The following is a 20,933-nucleotide window of genomic DNA, read 5'->3' as shown; positions in this document are numbered from 1 at the left end:
CTTCAATAAAGGCCGTGTGGATGTCAGAGAGACAAGCAAGAAAGCTATTATTTGTCACCTTCTTGTTTGTTCTGGATTATTTTCTCTTCTTTTCTACTTGCTATTCATATTTATCACTGTTGATCACTGGTGGCCAGGATCACAGTCTATTTTCTTTTTGGTACTTCCTAGCACCTGACAAGTGTTCATGTCGACCAGAGTGCACATCTGTGTTCGTTTCCATCTGTTGATTGCTTTGTTCTGTCCCAGTAGTTTTTATTTTTATCTTTAGTCTCATTAGACTTGTAACCCAGCCGCTGGGGAGCAGTGCCCTCCCCTGGGGGTACACTGTTCCCCAGTGCCGGTCCCGAGCCCGGAAGAATGGGGAGGGTTGCGTCAGGAAGGGCATCCGGCGTAAAACTTTTGCCAAGACGGACATGCGAGTTGATAGGGCGGTTTACAGGGACGGATGGGAATTAATGACTCGCTGTGGCGACCCCTGAAAAGGGACGTGCCGAAAGGAGAAGAAGAAGAAGAAGAAGTCTCATTAGACTTGTCTTGTGCCGCAAAGGAGGGCTCACCACCATTTCATCATGCTTTGGGCCTCCTGGGTGGGGAATATCATGTCTCCAAAGATTGCGTTTACATCATGCAAGCTAATTTAACATTTGATATTACCCGCAGCGAAAGTGTATTTATGAGGGGATACTGACATCACAATGACAATCCAGCTCGTAAAAATGTAAATAGAACAGTTACGACCTCACACCACGTTTGATTTTGAAACTATTTTTTTCCATAGGAAATAATGCTGCCATTGGCAAATCTTTAACTGTACAGATATTCTATTATTATTATTATTATTATTCACATTTTAATTTTCTTAATTGGAAAATTCACTGTCAATAGAACACACAGATGAATGAAAAGATTGTAATTTGCACACGGGTCTTGTCATAGCATGCAGGCTAGTTGGAAAACCTCACAACCAGTAAAAAGCAATACATTTCGATCAATTGCCATCAGTATTTTTGCTCACAGCCTTTGTTGGGTTAGAGATTATGATATGTGCATTGTTTAAATGAAATTTTCCTCTTTATGATACTAAAAAGAAGTTTCACTTCAAACATCTAGATAAAGATGCCAGACAATAATTCCAATGAATTTACATTGGTCTGATATACCGTATTTTCTGGACTATAAGGCACACCTAAACGCATTAAATCCTCCCAACTGCAGCCACCATTGTAGTTTCTATTCTATGCGCCTTATAATGCAGTGCGCCCGATATATGAAAACAGTTGTAAAATAGGCCATTCATTGAAGGTGTGCCTTTTAATCCGAAGCACCTTATAGTGCGGAAAATACGGTAATCCCGTTACAGCTCTTTATTTTATCTTGGTCAGAGCAGGGTTAAATTGATTCTGTTGTCAAAACATTTCTTTGGCGAAATACTTTTTAATGAGGTGTTGTTTTCTCTTCATTGTCCTAAGGGATATGATGACACAGCAAAATGCTACCGCATCTTTAGAAATTCTAACGATTTCCATTAAGACATCCATGTGTTTGTCTTTTGATATATCTGGCCCGAAACTGGACGTGTGCGTTTCCTGTGAAATATTACCAATTTGTAGGTAATTCTCAGGATTCATGAAAAGCGCCTGCTAAGCAATTTTGTTGCATAGTGCTGTTCATTGTTAAATTGAGCACATGACAAGATGGATTAATAGCCATTATTGGTTTACAAAAGCATCAGTTTATTTGTGGATTTTGAGTCATTCGGAGTTTACAGCCACAGAGACATTTTTCCCCCCCCTTTGGATAATTACCACCAATTCAAAATGTCTCTCTCGATAGTTAACTTGGTAAACAAGAAGATTACCTTTTCTTCACATCTTAACTGTATTATTTGCTAATGTGAGGTGACTAATATAGTATGTAAGCATTTATTGAAGGCAAGGCAAGGCAAGGCTTCTTTACTTACACAGCGCAAAGTTGAATGAAACACAAAAAAAGAAGGGACTTTCCAGTTATCATTTAGAAATGTAATAACTTTCAGGCTGAATAAAGTATGTTCCAAACATGGGAATAATTAGACGGTCACAAAGACAAAACGCCTTGTGTATTGGCGCAAATGTCCAAAGCGGCAATGCTGCACCTGTGGCTAAAAATTTGCGGCGGGAACTCCTCCGTGATGGCACATCTGAGGCTCACACTTTTGGGTGAGCTCCCATAGTGGTCCGCTGTAATTGGATTACGGTTGTCAGGAATGGCTTTAGTTGCGATGACACAGATTACGCCTTGCTGTGGTCGGCCGGGCAGCGCAATTTGAAGCGCATCATCTGCTTTGTGTTACATTGCGTGGAGGGCGCAATTTGGCTTAAGTGCAGCTGTAATGCAAGATGCTATGAACTGTCATTTCTGTTTCTACTCTTTGCACCAGAAAGGGTCTGGCTCCATTTTTGTTGTTGTTGTAGTTTAACCCAAAGGTGTTTGATGTGCTGGAGGGAAAGTTCCTTCACACCAAACTCATTCAAGCATGTCTTTAAGAACCTTCATTTGTGAACGGGGGCCAGAGTCATGCTGGAACAGGATAAGACCTTCCATAAGGTAATTTTTCAAGTTGGAAGGTTATAATTGTACTATATCTTGGTTAAACCATATTTTTGATCGAATAAGTATTGAGAATGATATAGTGTTGGGTTTCCCATTACTTGGTTTTTTTTTTATGTGATTCATTTTAAATGGTCACAACTCCACTGATGATGGCCGTGCATGTTTCCACTGACGAGGATGGGGGAATTCAAACAAACGCAAGGGACTGAAAAGAAGAAAATGGTGTGAAACAATCCAGCAAGTTAAATATGTAAACACTTACGGCATCATAGCAACAAAATCGTGGAATACATCAACCCGCAAAGTAAATGCTGAAATGCTTTCTCACACTTTTGCCTGTGGCTTTTTTTATTTTCCACCATTTCCACAAATCTCTTTGGGGCGAGGATGCCCCTCCTTTTCCATCTAAATTCGCCCGATTTCATTCACAGCAAAGGAACCAAAACAGCGTGCTGAAATGTCACATGCCTTCCTTTTTGTCTTGCGCTGATATGAATAAATGAATATGTTTGTCAACACACCCTGAACTGGTTGCCAGCCAATCGCAGGGTGCACATTCACACCCAGGGACAATTTAGAGTGTTCAATTAACTTACGGTGCATGTTTTCGGAATGTGGGGGAAAACCGGAGTACCCGGAGAAATCCCATGCAGGTATGAGGAAGGTGTCACCCATTGTTTTGGGTTTACGTGAGAGAAATGTAACATTTTAGATGGACATTGAAGAGAGTCAAAACAAAACGGGCCATTAAAATCATCAAGAATATGATGGTTTTATATTCCAAATAGACCCCTCCTTTTGTTGTTGTTCATGTGTACAGTTTGGAGTACCAGTATGCTTCTTGTGTGTTCGGTTTGCAGATCATGTATTGACGATGTTTTTTTCCTCACATTGGATGGCGCCACTGAAGAACCTTCTGTACAGTTTTACATTTTGATGAAGATCTCGAAAAAGGGGGAAAATACGGGAATTTATAATTACTTTGTGAGGCAGTATGAAATTAATGGACATGTTCATCCCCCGCATCATAATTTGCTCTGCCCATCTGTTCGTCATCCGCCATGAACCAAGAAGTAGCCTCCAATTGACAAAACTGGTAGACCAAAAAACACAAATGTGCCAATTGTTTTCCCACCTTTGTTAATTGTTTGACCTGCACTCTACTGGGTGGCATTCAGAATATTACATTGTTGTTGTTTTTTTTTTTTTTTTTTTTTTAATACAGCAAATCAAGTGGTGGCCTAAGGCTTTTGTACAGTACTGTATATTGCTAACTTAGCAAATTTATTGCTGATAACCATGTGCCTGGCATGCCCTGATCACATTAAAAAGTCAAGCAATTCACATAATTTACACAGAACAAGGTTATGGTAATATAAGCTCTTCAAAAAGTCACTGTGTATGGATGTATATCAATTTTATGCTTTAATTTAGACCATACAGTACCTCCGGTATTCTATATGGACACATACCTTAAGTGTACAGGGACTTTCCAAATTGAATTTGCCCTCTACACGGCATTTCTGTAAACTAATAATTGGCTTCAGTGTGGTTTGATCTCATATTTATGATCCCGTTTGTTTGTTTTAGAATTGTCAAGTTTATAAAATCAACCACTGTACACAATCTCACCCCTACTAATGGGAGATTGTCTGCTGCTTGCCAGCATGTGCGTCGTGCAATTTTGTGTAACGCGGTGTAGTTAGTGCAGGCAACTTCTCTCTTGCTTGGAAGGCAGACGAGGCTGCCAGATGCACATCCATTTTGGCGCTATGTGGACGTGGATGTCTGGTTGAAAATATACACGTTTGTCTATTTGACTTGACACACTTCTCTTGGACACACATGATGAAAAAAGTGTGTGTGTGTGTGTGTGTGTGTGTGTGTGTGTGTGTGTGTGTGTGCGTGTGCGCGTGCGTGCGTGCGTGTGTGTGTGTGTGTTTAAGCAGTTCAAAGCCCTTAAGTGCCCCCCATCTGTTAGACAGATGTTTAACATCCCTGCTGCACCCCCTGCCCTGTCACACATGTGCAAACATAGACTGCCTTTACACACACACACACACCCCCCCCCACACCCCCCCACACACACACACACACACACACACACACACACACACGGTGCCCTCATTAGCAACCAATTAAAGAGCAGATATTGGCTCATCTGGGAGAACCAAATACCAACCAATTCTGTTCTCCGCCTGCAGTGCCAGGTCACAGCAAATAGCTGGACTGGAGCCAGAGTATTGTGTGTGTGTGTGTGTGTGTGTGTGTGTGTGTGTGTGTGTGTGTGTGTGTGTGTTTTGTGTCTGTTGTTGACTTATCTCTCCCAAGTTTGGCATTCCGCTCTCTTTTCCAGTCTATATTTGAAAGGACACACAAACACATAATTAAATGCGTGATCCACCGGACAAGGGATCGGTGGGCCTCAGTGCTGTTCTCTGATGAAAGTCAATTCACGTTGAGCAAAAATGACGGGCGCCAAAAGATGTCGGAGATGTCAAGGAGAGCGCTATGCATGAGCCACTGTTGTCACCAGATGAGCTTTTGATGGTGGCGGTGATGGGATCTTGCCAAACAGGTGGTTTGGACGGAGAGGTGTTGTTGAATAAATTTCACGTTCACCAGACCTCACACCACCGGACGGGGATACCTAAACGGCAACGTCCACGCCGTCATGCTTGTCAATTCGTGAGTCACAACTTAGTTCAGCTATAGTGTCTCCTTCCAGAATAGAAGCATGTTGTGTGGTGCCCGTTGGCAAAACTTAAGCGTAAAATTTAGCATTGTTTCTATATTAATTAGTTGAGAAAAGATTTATCACTTTACGAAGTCGCAAACTTTCCCTTTGGAAATATTGGTCAAATCCGGAATTGTATGAACTCAGGTGCATTTGACTTTTTAGGGTCTTCTTTACTTAACACTGTGCACTTCCCATAATAATATTTAATTATTTATTGACACCTTGCTTTACAAAGTGCACCAGTTCCAATTTTTTTCTGGTGGGTCGTGTAAATGTGATCAAGCAAATTAATGGCCATAATATATTTGATGTGTTTTGCCCAGAAAACTACAGCAAGGTCAGTGCTGCAGGCAACTCTCGGGAGGAAATTGAAACTCTCTTTCTACATTGAATCTAATTAGCGACGACAAGCGCATTGTTGACCCTTCGTCTTAGTCCATGTTTCTCCTCCTTCTTTCCCGTCCTCACCCACTCTCAGTCTATATCTCAACGCACCTTCATCATTCAAGACTTTGGCAAAGGGTTTCACTGTGTGTGTGTGTGTGTGTGTGTGTGTGTGTGTGTGTGTGTTTGTGTGTGACAGATGCCAGAGGCTACACTGTGACTATGTACAGCAAAGGTCTTGAGCAAGGACAACACAAGGGACTCTGTCCTTGGATCACCCCCCCGCCACCTCTGCAAAGATGTTTGTGGGTGTAATGATGCCGTGCATGGCGAGAGCTCAAAATAATAATCGCACCGTCAGCCCATGGGGACAAATGACATAACAGTGGGGGACACGACAGTTTTAATGGGAAATGTCCTTCCACTCTGGGCGAAGTTGGTGGTCAAGTCAGTTTGCATATAACGTGAGTCAATATAAATTGAATTATTTGTGCAGATAAATATCATCTAAGTTCTGCCAGTGTGTTCGTTCTTACTTATCGACAAGCCCAAACATTATGAATATTTCTACAATCGATTGACATCCAATAAAATTGTTTACCTGTTTTCATCCATCCATTTTCCGATCTGCTTATCCTCACAAGGGTGGCGGGGGGTGGGGGGTGCTGGAGCCTATCCCAGCCGTCCTCGGGCAGTAGGCTGGGGACACCCTGAATCGGTTGCCAGCCAATCGCAGGGCACAAAGAGACGAACAACCATCCACGTTCACACTCACACCTAGGGACAATTTTGAGTATTCAATCAGCTTGCCATGAATGTTTTTGGAAGGTGGGAGGAAACCTGAGTACCCAAAGAAAACCCACGGGGAGAACAGGCAAACTCCACAGATAGAGGCCGCAGCTGGGATCAAACCACGAGACCACCTGGATGCCGGTTTACCCGTTTTAAACAGCATAATTGACTCAATTTTCAGGTGGTTCTCGACCTCTACTCTTACGATCCTGGGCAAGAGTTATTCATGAATGATTATGTCCTTTCATTAAAAAAATTACATACTGTATATGGTACAGGTATGTCAGTTCTATGACTGTAAATCTGACATCCCCCGCTGACAACGTCCGAACACAGACCAGGTGGATAGTGGATCCCCAAAAATGCAGACTCAATGGTGATACAAACATTTTTGTTAAAAAATAATAATAACAATAATAAATAATAATAAAAAGCCAAAGACAGGCAAAGTATAAACAGAAATCACTGGCAACAAAAAAGCCAGGAAAACTAATTGAGAACAAAAAGCGCTTGCAAACGACAAGGTAAAGTTGGTAGCCTAAAATCCACAAAACAAAAATGACAATCGTTCAAAAACACGAAAGTAAAACTAGTCAAAAACGACTTGATAAATAAAGATAGATTTTGGTTTTGTCACTATCGAAACAAAGGTGATTATGAGCGAGAACATGAGGTCTAGAAAATGGCACTGGGGCGTGAACAGCGAACAAGGTCAATAATCCAACGAGGCTCAGCAGAAGTCAAGGTCCTTAAATACACAGGAGCTTGATTGTGAGACGAAACACAGGTGCACCGCTGAAGGGTCACGCCCAACACTCCAGCTGGGGCTGAAAATAAAACAAAAACAAAGCAGAGCGGAACATGACACCCGCACGTGCAAAACTTTTGTAATGATGAATAAATATTTCATAACATTCAAATGAAAGTGAATCCTTTCTGTTAAACTGGTCATAAATATTTCGGTTGAAAGGCATAATGACATGAATAATTCCATTCCATTTCATTCTTCAGTTGGAAGCGCAAATCTCGACCATCGCAAATCACCCCTGGATGCAAAACTCGGTTGTAGAACGTACGTAGCCTTTTCCACACGTGGATAGATGGGCAACCTATTCCCATGAGAAATATTCCGTTTGGTTTGGATTCAATGGTTACCATCTATTTAATCTCCCTTGTCATCTCCGGATGTTTTTGTTTTTCTGGTTCCACTCCAGTCTCTTGACTGAGCCCGCTTGATTGCCATGAAATTCGAACAATGGCCTGCTGTATTCACACGTGGGCTCAGTAGGGCATTACATCGATGTTGAACTATGAAGCTGGCAGGGTGAAGTCTGTTTTATGCCTGGTCCTCACAGTCCCCTTCACTGCTTCCAAGTACAGGCTGATTCTTATCTGTCATCTCATCTCAGCACGTCAGGGAGGCATTTCACCGTGCCAAATTCATTCTGGAGCATGACAATCACCCCAACAAAGCTGCCAGAGTCCTACAGTACGTTAATCGGCGAGAAAAAGGACAAGGGGTCCTGCGGCAGATGGTACGAAACCCCCTCCCCACCCCCGAGCCTTGATCTCAACATTGTCCAGCCCGCCAGATTACAGGATTTTTGGCAAATGGATGTTTTTGTGTGTTTTTGCACCCTGTAGGGGAGGGGGGGGGGTGATAAACTATTTGAAGGATTCTCACACTACACCCATACTTCATTCTACTGAGTCAAAAGGTTTATGCAGATGTTGTCATAATCTTTTGGTCAAGTGGTTTCCTGCTATAAGACGTTCAAGCAATCTTTCCTTTTTTTTCTTTAAATTGTTATTCGTATTCTGAAAGTGTGCTCCAGGAGAAACTGGTCAGCAACGGTGGCTCACAGGGTGCTCAAATCTATAGATAGCTTCCAACTGTTTCTTTGCTGGCACCGATATATCTTATGACATGAAACATAAAAAAAAAAAAAAATCAAATATTTTATGCTGCTTTTTGCAACATGCTGGAACAAGCACTTTGGCGTTCAAGGTTTATCTTTATTCGTCTCCCACAGGAGAAATTTGTCTTGGAACAAGGGACAGCTGCACATGAATACAAAAAAAAATACACACATCAACATAACAGATAGGCAGCCCACCTCCCCGTGACATCTCACTTCACCTCTCACCCTATTGATTGTTTGTGTGAATTTAATAATTGACTGAGGAACAGTTTTTTTTAGGGGGGCGGTCAAAAAACAACAGCTAAACAAAACATTAGAATTGTTGTATTTATTTATCATTTCATTTCAAGGTCAACACGGTGGAAAACTGGTTAGCACGGCCGCCTCTCAGTGCAGAGGTGCAGGGTTTGATCCCGGCTCCATCTTTCAGTTTGCATATCCTCACCGCGTGGGCACTCTGGTTTCCTCCCACATTCCCAAAATATGCATGCCAGTCAACAAAAACTGTAAAAGAGATGCAGGGGAGCAAATGAACAGATGGTTTTTTTTTTTTTTTTTTTAAGGTTTGCCTGAATACTCACGACCACTTTCACGCGATCCTTCAAATCTGGCTTTTTTTTCACAGCTTCTTTCTTGTTCATTGGTCCGTGTGTAAGACATTGGTTCGGGTCGGGAGGCTTAAAGTCGATCCACAAATTTTCCCAGTCGTGGCGTAGTATCTTAGGAGTAACAGGTGCAGACAGCGGGAAACCTGTGAAGTTTCACACCTGAGACTCACTGGCCATATCCATTTGTGATGAAAACGATTGTTACCTTCACACAGGCTGATGTCAACACATCTGATTATTCGCATCCATGAAGCGAAACAGCTGTTCAAATGTGCTCTATGGACTCGGCACCGGCCCGCTTCGGGGAGTTCAGTCTGAAAGTCAACAGGGGCATAAATGCTGTCTTGAAGCTGTTGCAATAAGGTTAAGAAGTACATTATTTGCAGTCCCATGATACCGTGCAAAAAAACGCCATCAAGTGGCTCAGAGCAGTTTTGGGATGTCGCGGAGGCAGCGCTTTGAGATGAAGCGATGATGTCACAGCTGCATTGCTTTTCGGTACACGATCTCATCAGTCAGAATCAATCATTTATTTTTGAGGTCTTAAGGTTAAAAGGCGCATATTTAGAACCTGAACCTGAATCTATTGCATGACGGTGCTTCTTTTAAGATTGCTAAACAAGTAGAATGATAACAAAAATATGACATATCATAATAACCCGCAATCACTACCGGCAAAGTGACAATGGTCCAATGGAATTTTTGTGACACATGACATGCATCACATGTAGAATCAGTTTTAAAATAATGAAATTGCCCCCGGTGGCTCAAAGTGATGCAGCACGTCCTCTGTCGAGTCACTGAAGGGCTAATGATGGAGCGGGCTGGCTGCAGGAATTCCATGTCTACACGGCCCACAACTGTGAGCAGATGTCAGGTCCGTGTGAGGCCACATTTGTCTGCAGACGTGATGCCTGAATGGTCCGTCGTGCCTCAGTCTGAGCTGTTGACTCTATGGTAATGATGCAATGATGTCAGTCTAAACATAACAAACCATTAGCATCCTCAGCATGCCGGCCAAAGTGCTGGGATGATGGCGATCGCATTCGTGTGTGTGTGTGTGTGTGTGTGTGTGTGTGTGTGTGTGTGTGTGTGTGTGTGTCTGTGTGTGTGTGTGAGCGAGCACCACAGACAACGGGAATGCAGATTAGTTTACATGTCTGGCTCTCCCTGCATAAGTAAGCGCTGGGTAAAGTGATTTTATATACTGTACGTCCATGCCGAATAGTTTATCTTCTTCAGTTGTGAGGTTTGCAAAAGAAGGCCTGTGTTTCGAGTTGCAGACGCTTTACTTCAACACATATTTATGTGAACGTAGAAACACGTTCACAAACATTCAGCGATACATCAAAAAATGTTTATGATTCTCGCTGGCAGATTTTAACATATGCCAATGATGCTCAGGAGGCTGCTGCCCTGCAAGTTACGGTGGCGGGCCATTCGGCATGCACCAGGTTTCTTGAGTGCCGTCACTGGTTTCTCTCCACACTGCTCGGCTCCATCTGAGCCTAACGGAGTTTTATTTGATAACGTATGATTTCTCAAAAAGCATTCAGATTTTGTACTCACTTTATTTTGTAGTTTATACATAAATGGAATTGGGGGCAGGGGTGGGGCAGTAGCTTTTGCACGATAACATTAATATGAACGTACTCGATACCTGTCAAGTCAATTCAAATGTATTGAGATAGCAAGATTATAGAAGGACTTTCTTAAACACAGAAAAGTCTCAAAGGGCTTCACATGCCCATAGCCGATTAACATTAACGACATTCCCTCATCTTAAACCCGCAGGAGGACAAGGTAAAACCAAAAATCAACACTCAAATTCACACGGATAGGCAATTTGGACTCGTATATAAACCTAACGTGCATGTTTTTGGAATATGGAAAGAAGCCTCAGTACTCAGACAAAACCAACATAACCACGGGGGCGGACATTCAAATGCCACACAAGAAGGCCGGAGGTGAGATTCATACCTTTCTCCTCTCAGCTGTGAGACAGCTGTTCGAACCACTACGTCACTCTACTGCCCACTCCAAATAGCAGCATCATATATATTATTTTTGTTAATTATTCACATCTTTCTACTTGGACTATTGCAGTTATTTGTGTGTGTGTGTGTGTGTGTGTGTGTGTGTGTGTGTGTGTGTGTGTGTGTGTGTGTGTATCCACTATAAGCAGCAGAGTAAATCTAATTTCCATTGTAACACTGTTACGTTTGCGTCTTCGTGAAAACACCGAGCTGATTGTCAGTTATTCATGTTGAAGTCAAGCGAACATCAAGCAAACAACACACGCACTCACACACACACACACACACACACACACACACACACACACACACGCACGCAATCAAGTAAATCAACTGTGACATACTATCACACCTCCCCGTCAATGCACATATACTTGTCACACTGTGATTATAATATGCTAATTTGACCTACAATTTACTTCCTTTCACTTGCTCATGTCTTGATTGTGTGTTCACACTTGCCCTTTTGTTCCACGCGCCGCCGGATTGGCTTGTTTCTTATTCGAAACTGCATTGCCAAGCCATTATACAAAGAAATCAATACGACATAAGAAAGCAATTTCTTGCTAATGGGTCCCTTTGTTGTTTTGACATTTTTACATCACTGACCGCTAAAATACTCAAAAGAAAGCTGGCTATGCTTCCCCCACTACAATACTCAAAAATATCATTTCCTCAACATCGCTGGCAAGACTTGAGAGAAAGTTAATTTTACAGATGACGGCGATTAATTTCAGACCGCTCCTCACTCAATCTGCTGTGTGTTGCTCCAGTTCCATAAAATGCCAACTAAGTGCCAACGAGACTGAGAGGCTCCTGCATCTTTAACAATGAATGTCATTTTAACGAGACAGGGGAGTTAAAAGCGTAAATGGAGTCGCTGATGGTTTTCTATCTTTTTGTCCCACCTAGCCATTGCAAATTGATGATAATTTCTGCGGCCATGACTTCAACCAGCCCCTAGGGGGCACCACCACCATCGAGGGCGTCCCGCTCTACGTGGATAAGGACGATGGCATGACCTCAGTGGCGGCCTACGACTACCGTGGAAACACCGTGGCATTCATGGGCACTCGTGGCGGCCGTATGAAAAAGGTAAGTCCAGGATACATTCAATCATCGTTTCCAAAAAAAACAAAAAACAAAACTTAGGTTCGATGCTGAAAATGTTTCTGAAGTGAGTTGTTATTGGATCCACCATTGGTGTATGCTAGAAGCTGTTTGAATTTTACCCAAGCAAACACACACATTTTAATTCATGTTTACTGTATTCAATCAGCATTGGTTTGTGTGCATGGCAGTGGGATGGCAATGCAGTACAGTGCATATTTTAAGAATATATTTTCATGCTGGAGATGCACCAAAATTGTTATTACCGTTTTGACATTGCTTTAAATGATGATGTAACAAGTAGCAGTGGGTGGAACAAGTGATCATGAGGTACATTTGCGTAAAGTTACGTTGGGAAATTGTGGCACTTGGACGTGTGAGAGTGGAAGTTCTGTTTGGGAATGTCGCAAGGTTGTTATCATGAAGAGTTTTTTTTTTGAGCACCACAGGTAAGCAGACCTATTTAATGTGTCTTTGCGTGTGTGTGATTTGTGCTGCGAAAGCTCTCTTCAATCCCAGGCAAGCAACGACTTTCCATTATATTTGGCATGCACACAGCGAGGTGCCTCGAAGTGTGTGTGTGTGTATATGTGTGTGTTGCTCAAATAGCTCGGTTGAGTAGACGTCACGTTGTGAGTGCCAATCAGCTGGTTTTTTTTTTCATCTTACATCCAGCTGAGCTGCTGCTGTAATATCACAGGACTCATCTAGTTTTGCTGTCACAATACCTTGAAAAATACATTGAATGTAATAGTTGCCTGAGACTGAAAATAATTGGAGAGATGAGACAAGTTTTATTTTGCCAGCATGTCATTGCTGCTATCTGTTAAAATATGTTCTCAAGAGAACTAAGAAGGTATGATATGAAAAGTTGAGTGCTTTGTGTATAGCTGGGATGTTTTTTGGGAGTCATGCACACCTTCCTTTTTGCTGCAATGCACTCGAAAAATAATTACTAGTCATGTCACCACAATGTGCGCTGGACTGAAACTATGTCCGTAAGAGCCTTAAGGGCAGGCATGTAGTAGGCCTATCTACTTATTGTTCGCATTTATGGTAATGACGGTAAAGCCACTCAGTTCCCAGAATGCATTGCTTATCGCAATATAGTTAATTGATTACGTTAGAAGGATGTCAATTTTCTAATCCAGCGGCATGGTAGGCGACTGGTTAGCACGTCCACCTCACAGTGCAGAGGTGCAGGGTTCGATTCGGCCTTCCAGTTTGGTGTTGACATGTTCTCCCTGTGTCTTTGTGAGTTTTCTCCTGGGACTCTGGTTTCCTCCCACATTCCAAAAACATACATGAGAGGTTAATTGAACATCTCTAAATCGGGTTCATGGAACACTCTAAATTGTCCCTCGATGGGATTGTGAGTGGAAATGGTTGTTTGTCTCTGTGTACCCTGTGATTGGCTGGCAACCAGTTCAGGGCGTACGCCGCCTGCTGCCGGAAGACAGCTGGGATAGGCACAAGCACGCCCTGCGAACTTCGTGAAGACAAGCGGATTACAAAATGGATGGATGGATAGATGGACAAGGAGAATGTGAGAAGATCGGCAAAGATACGATTCACAGTTCAAATGTTCTGTCATGCATGGTGATAGTAAAACGGCCACAAGAGGGTGTCATTGTATCGTCCGCCGTTGCGAGTACCTGATACCTTGAAATAACGCCATATCGGCTTGATACCGATACCTGGTATTGGTGCTTGGCCATATAACACACACACACACACACACACACACACACACACACACACACACACACACACAGACACACACCTAGCCTTAAAATTGGACTACTGAAACAAAATGAGATGCAAAGAATCAAGCCATATAGAAAAGTAGACCAAAACGTGCCAATTTACCACTTGTTACATCGTCTTGTTTTTATTCATTATTCCGAGACGCATGGCAATTTGTGAACTATGGCCCATTGTAAACCACGGATGAACACTTTACACAGGCTACTTATCAGCTTTGCACATCACACACGAACTGGCTCACCCACGCCCTCGCACAAACACGACTCCTTCTTTGCAGTGTTTCCTTTCTGTCTGGGTTTTGCTGAGTCAACTGAAACCTTGCCCATTAGTCCTTATGCTTGACCCCCTTGGTATGCATCTATGTGTGTGTGTGTATATATATATATATATATATATATATATGTATGTGTGTGTGTGTGTGTGTGCGTGTGTGTGCAGGAAGATGATTTGTGTGTCTATGAAGAGTGAGAAGGGCCAATAGATCTCGGATGATATCCCGTTCATTGGAATCTATTTCCTGTCATACGGTGCCTTTCTCTGCTTGGTGAGAGAGGGACGCATGATGTGGTTGCTGCCAATGTCTTCATGCACATCAATGCATCTGGATGCACTGCCATGCTGTCTGTCATCTATGAGAGCACAGAGCTGGCGAAACGGGACGCCGATTACAATAATTCAAGTCATACAAGATCAGGAATCTTAACGGTAAATCAAGAAAATAGCCCTTAGGCTGAAAAATCGGACAGCCTTGGTTTAAGTCTAAATAAATTGGAGTATAGCCATCAGCAATTGAACTAGGAAATAAAAGTAAGAGGCAATATGTGGGAGACTGGATGGGATCACAAAGAAAGCGAGGTGGAGGCAGATGGAGAGTGCAATGGCTGGATAGCGCATGCTTTAATTGCCATTCATTGGGGGGTTAACCTATGCTGCTTGGCTCATGTAATGCAGAACTGCAGTGTATCGACGTCTGCGCATACGCGAGAATTCCTCCTGTGAATCACGGCGTGTTTGACTCCATTCATTGATCAATCTGTGAATATATAATCACCTGAGTTAATTTCAAACCAGGCAGTCCCTTGGAGGCAGTAATTGTGTGTTTCTGCATGAGGGGGTTGGTGCGTGAGGGAAAAAAAGTGGACTGATGCCATCGGAGAATCTTGCTAAATTACATCCGACAACTGGTCAAATCCCAATAACAAGACCGCGCATCCTGTATGGATATTAATTATTTGTATAAGCAAACGGTTGTCTGTGCTGTATTTGCCTTTTTGTTTCATGTGCTGTTCCACTCGATACATTTTCCCCTCTCAATTTCTAACAATTTTCCGACAACGCAGCGCATCACTTAGCATGGAGACGAGATTTTGGGAGTGTTCCAAGAGTATAAAATGACACTACTTGTGGACTTCGGAGCTGTTTGCCAGAAACATCTTAGGAGGGAAAAAAAAAGCCCTTAGCTCTTCGCAAAACCCTGAAAATCCCATCATTCGCTTCATTTCATCTACTCTTTGGTTTACCTTGGAGAGGAGGACACTCCCGGCACATCAGTCAAGATGAAACGGAACACTCAACAACGTGAAGTATTTCACAGATTAAAAAAAACAAAAAAAACAAAAAAAAAAAAACAAAAGAGGCAAGTAAGAAAGAGTAAAATAGATGAACGAGCACCGTTAAGGTATGTAATGGGCGAAGTGTGAAGAGTTTCACCCCATTTCATCATTTGCCTGTGAGCAGGGACCGAAGTTAGGTGTTTTTCTTTCTCTCTTGGAAGATAGTCTGAATGACAGGACAGGTTGGATTACATTGATGGCTAGGTAACCATGGCAATCAGATGATTGACTCCATGCTGACACTTCGCCACTCAGCGGCAGGGGCTCTATTTAGACATCGGGGGAATCAGAGGTGGGCCATGACATGACTCTGGATCAGGATCAAACTGTATGAAAGTTGCTCTCTTCCTTTTATCACCTTGTTCCTTTTTGAAAGTGCAATGCCTTAGTCATGATGTCAACTCTGTTGCAATATACCTCTCAACCTCGCAAAGTGTCAGTTTCCCCATTTCAATTCTCTCTCTCGCTAATCTCTTCTGATACACTTTGAGCTAGTGGGCAATCTTAGCTATAAAACTGGCTGTCAGAATGATTAAGCCTAATCAGGGAACACGGGATGGGAGGTAATTTAGCATGGGAATGCTAATTAGCACTAGCATTTAGACTGGCAGATGATGATTGAAGCAGTGTAACGGCAGCTCAGTCTGCTTAAACGGCAAAAACGCCAGCCGGGGCAAAGATGATTGATCATTCCGAGTTGAAAGTCTGCTGTTTTCAATGTTGGTGTCTGGAGTGGAAGCGACCCATGGTGTCTCTTTGCCAGTGCAAACTTGTAATGAGCAGATGCGCGCAACACCTGAGCACACTAATTCTGCCTTGATTCCAAGAACTGGTTAGTGGGATAATGTCCTATTACTTTCATGCTTTCAGTATCCTTGTCCCAGCCATTTTGATCAGTTAGTACCGTTTTGGCCCGAATATAAGACGGTGTTTTTTGCATTGAAATAAGACTGAAAAAGTGGGGGTCGTCTTATATTCGGGGTCTAGACATTATACCCATTCACGACACTAGATGGCGCCAGATATCATTGAAGCGAATGCTGAACTTGACTCCCCGAGGCCAAAGCGAACCCCTGTCACGAAGAATAAAAATAAGAATACCGGTAGCACAAAGAATAAAAATAAAAAATAGAGGTAAGAAAGAAAAGAGAAGAAAATCATAGAAGAGATAACAGAAAATGGAGATACGTAGTGACAATCTGGAGAAAAGTGGGTCGATGATCTGCCAGGTTAATCGGCAGCTGAGGAGAAGTTATGATGCAATTTACATTTCAAAAACCAGAAGCCATTCATTTAAGAATGTGATTGCACTTTAGTTTACATATTTAAATGTTCAGATATTAAGATTTGAATGAGGCAAAATAACATGCTTTTTCTCTCAAATATATTGTTATAATAATTTGTTTCAGTTGTACTGTAATTATTTTCTGTATAAACATTAATTTGGTGTTCAAAAAGTCTTTTTTCAAACTTGAGTCTTGAAAAAGAGGGGGTTGTCTTATAATCAGGGCCGTCTTATATTCGGGCCAATACGGTATTCTCCCAAGGAAGTTCATAGTAAATGTTGTGTTCATCATGCTATTCAAATACAACAGATAAGTCAAAGGAAAATAAAGTCATATTTTTCAGGCATCAATATTCTTTAGCCATGATACACTGATTCCAATTTCAAAAGCAGGAATCCTTCGCAACCTCGTGGACAAAGGCTAATTGGACGCAGCCACTGTGCCATTGCGGCTGTGGGTTTAACTCCCAAGTGGGCTATCACTTCTTATGTATTAGCCCCCGTGTCCTTGAACGAAGCATTATCTCAGATGTCCCAGTGGAAGAATATGGAGCAGTGTTAATGGGTGGGGGCTACTGATGTGCATGGAGAGCTGGATGGATGTGTTTGGGAACTAATGAATCTTTTATAAGTTGGAAGACGTCCTGGTGTTTTGGGAGACAGAGGAAGTCATCGCAGTTTAACCTATCCACTGTGAGATGGTGGTAATTCACGCTACAAACATGACATTTTCTACAGCCTTCTTCTTCACCTTCACTATTCACTTACCATTTAATCAATGAGTTTCAAATCAACGCTCCAAGCCTCGCTTTCTAATGTAAAAGGTAGTTGAGGGCTTGTAGCAAATATGTTACGTTCTGTTACTCTTGAGTGCTGCTATGTCTGAGTTCATAAACGCAACACTCTGTGTGTGGTCGCGAGTTACTGTGAGGGAGCGCCTGTTCAATGTCTACCACGGGCACCTCAAAAATGTGTTTTGGTTGTTAATAAACTTAAATTCACTGACTTATGCTTCCGTAATCCAAAGTAGACAGTACAATGTGTTTGCGTAACAAAGCACACACAGTAGCCTATGTGCTAATGCTAGTTTTCAGACACGACCGTTTTCTGAAATCAGGCATCAACCACAAACGTGCCTCCTTTTGTGATGTTCGTTTGTCGCCACCGTGCTGATAAGAAAGGGAGGTTTGCATCGTATTTAGGATTTTTGGTGAAATGTGCTCTAATTCTCGGCCTCTGTTGCTAACACGGGTCAGCCATCACGCTGCATTGCCCACAATGCTTCTGTTTACATTATGGATGAAAAGGATTAGCACTGCTGTGAATCAGCGACACGGCCAAAGGTGTACAGAAAAACAAAGTGCCAAATAAATAAATATGTAAATAAGTGTTTCCTCCACTTTTAAATTCATTGTTGACGATTTTGATTCTCAACGCCAATGTGACTTGTTGACTAATCTTGGCACCCTTAGTGCTAGCTAGCACTAAACTAACCTGATTATTTCCATATTTCGTCTCCCTTGCTACACTGGTATGCGAGGCCAACTCCAAGTAAACAAAGGCATTGATATACTGCTGAGCTGGGCTTTATTGACTGACTGCTAACGAGGTGAATTTAATTCTCATTTGAATGCAGCGTGCTTTCATACACGTGCACTGCCAACACACTGTAGGAACCTTCTCAAGTTCCGCTGTTTCCTATGGTCTGTGCGGGTGTTCCCGGACATAAGCCTTGCGATAGAAGGGAGTTTACTCTACTTTATTATTAGTTCATTTGTTTCACGATGCAATCTGAATTATTCAGTTGTTTTTCCGCTCCAGGGAAAAGGTAAATCGAAAATGTGCAGCTAATTGCATTATTATTATTAGAAGACGTTAAATGCCTGTGTGCATATTAAAAATCCATTCACTTACAGATTTCTATTTCTGCTGATGTTTTCACAACTATAACTCACGGAACGAACTGCGCACATTGGGAGAAAAAGTGCAAAAATATCTTTCTTAAAGTATATAAAGACAGTGGAGAAGTTTCTGAGGCACAGTCCATCCAGGCAATCCATCCATCCATTTCATTCTACTGCTTCCTCACTGGAGTCACGGGTGAGCTGGAGTTTGTTGTCCCATCCCAGCTGAAGTCAAGTGAGAGGCGGGTTACACCGTGGATTGGTCGCCATCAGGGCACCCCTTTGACAAACAACAATTCACGCGTATAGCTCACATCCGCACGAAACTCATTTGTCAGCGGGACTGAAACAGACCTAATTAAACCCTGAAAAGGAGGCTTGAACATGATTAAATGTGCCAAATAATGCCTTAGACAAGATAAAGTTGGACAGGAAAAACAGAACAAGATCACAGTAACATAACGACCTCAAGAAAGGCCAAAAGCGAAAATCCAAGAGAGAGCCTTGTTGCTGGGTCATATGCGGACACGCAGCGGACACGCAGATCTGCAGAGGTTGAACAACATCCAGCGGATTAGTCAGACAACTGTTGCGCTGATGTCAGGTGTGACGGGCTTGATCCATACTGGACCACCCCGCATTTGTGCATTGACACGAATTGATGGGTGGATATGAGACAGACACGCTGCAGTTTGTGTTGTGTTGCTTAAATAGCACTTTGACTCGCCTGACACTGCATTCGAGATGCCATTATTGTCGAAACAAAAAATGACTCTCTTTTGCTTTATATTGAACTAAACAGTTTATTTGTTCTTTGGCAGTGGTGTTGTGGAATCATATTTTTGATTGGGTTTTGTAAACCAACGTTACTTTGCTTTTTTTTTTTTTTAATGCCATGTTGATTTTGGTAACATCTCTAAATCATTTCAAATGTGACCAAAAAGGTAATGGATGTAAATGTGCATGTACCATTGACTCTAATCCTTCTCCAGGTTAAATTTTTTGCATTTGAATTATGCAAACTGGGCCCTGTGATGGGTTAATCACTTGCCATGATGCCTGTTGCAGATCAAATATCCTTGGGTATAATATTAAAGTTGAAAAAGGCTGATGTAATATAATTTAGTTGGACATTGTACGAAGGTGGTGACCATGATTAAAAAAAAAATATATATATATATATATATATATAGAGAGAGAGAGAGAGAGAGAGAGAGAGAGAGAGAGAGAGAGAGAGAGAGAGAGAGAGAGAGAGAGAGAGAGAGAGAGAGAGAGAGAGAGAGAGAGAGAGAGAGAGAGAGAGAGAGAGAGAGAGAGAGAGAGAGAGAGAGAGAGAGTATTCTGTATGTTGTCGCAAAGAAAGGCTTGCGAGAATTTGAAAGCCTTTGTAATTCAGGGGGTGAGAGTAGGGGACGGTTGAAATGAATAAAATCAAGCATCCAGGAACACTGCTCATTACAGTGCATTATCTTTGTATGAAATCTCATTGAACCATTGAGAACAGATGTGTGCGAAAATGCTGTGTGTCTTTTTAAAATCCAGACAGCTGCGCTCTCCTCATGTAGAGTGGGAGCTGTCCACCTGATGCTAAGGCTGCACACGCACAACACACACACTCACACACGCACACACGCGCACACACACACACACACACACACACACACACACACACGCATTGACAGACCCACATTTCCAAATAAACATGGTGCCAATGTAGGTTTTGGTGTGCCTTAATGTGATTGCTGCAGAGGGAAAAAGAAAAGGGCAGCTGCAGTGTAAAGCCTTCCTCAACTGTTCCTGTAGACTGCCCCATCTGTCTACTCATTTATTCCTGCACATACACGGGGTCCGTCTGTTAACTTTCAGACGCACATGGAGTGCTTCACAGTCTTTTATGACAAGTGCGTGGTGTCACTGATTTCTCATCTGAAGAAAACTTTTTGATATTATCCATCCATCCATCCACCCATTATAAACTACCGTATTTTCTGCACGAGAAGGCGCACCTAAAAAGCATTTGATTTTCTCTAAAACTGACAGTGCATCTTATTATTCAATGTGCCTGATATATCGATCAGTATTCTGATTTCTTGGACGTAGTATTTTCAATGTTCTGGAAAGAGCTTTGTTACAGCTGAAGTGTTTGTATAAGCACTATATAAATAAAGCTGTATTGC

General features: G+C 42.3%; 1 protein-coding gene across 1 annotated transcript in view; it reads left to right on the top strand.

Moving 5' to 3' along the window:
* Window positions 1-20,933, top strand: part of LOC109511795 (plexin-A1-like) — a 202,670-nt gene that overhangs the window by 41,345 nt on the left and 140,392 nt on the right. The window contains exon 3 of the mRNA XM_019863124.1: window positions 11,990-12,172. Within this exon, the coding sequence (XP_019718683.1) occupies window positions 11,990-12,172 (183 nt within the window). The remainder of the gene's footprint in view (window positions 1-11,989; window positions 12,173-20,933) is intronic.

This window comes from Hippocampus comes, unplaced genomic scaffold, assembly GCF_001891065.2.
Source record: "Hippocampus comes isolate QL1 unplaced genomic scaffold, H_comes_QL1_v1.1 scaffold1, whole genome shotgun sequence".
NCBI classification, from domain to species: domain Eukaryota; kingdom Metazoa; phylum Chordata; class Actinopteri; order Syngnathiformes; family Syngnathidae; genus Hippocampus; species Hippocampus comes.
The sequence above is the reverse complement of the archived record's forward strand: the minus strand, read 5'-3'. Positions and strand labels throughout refer to the sequence as shown.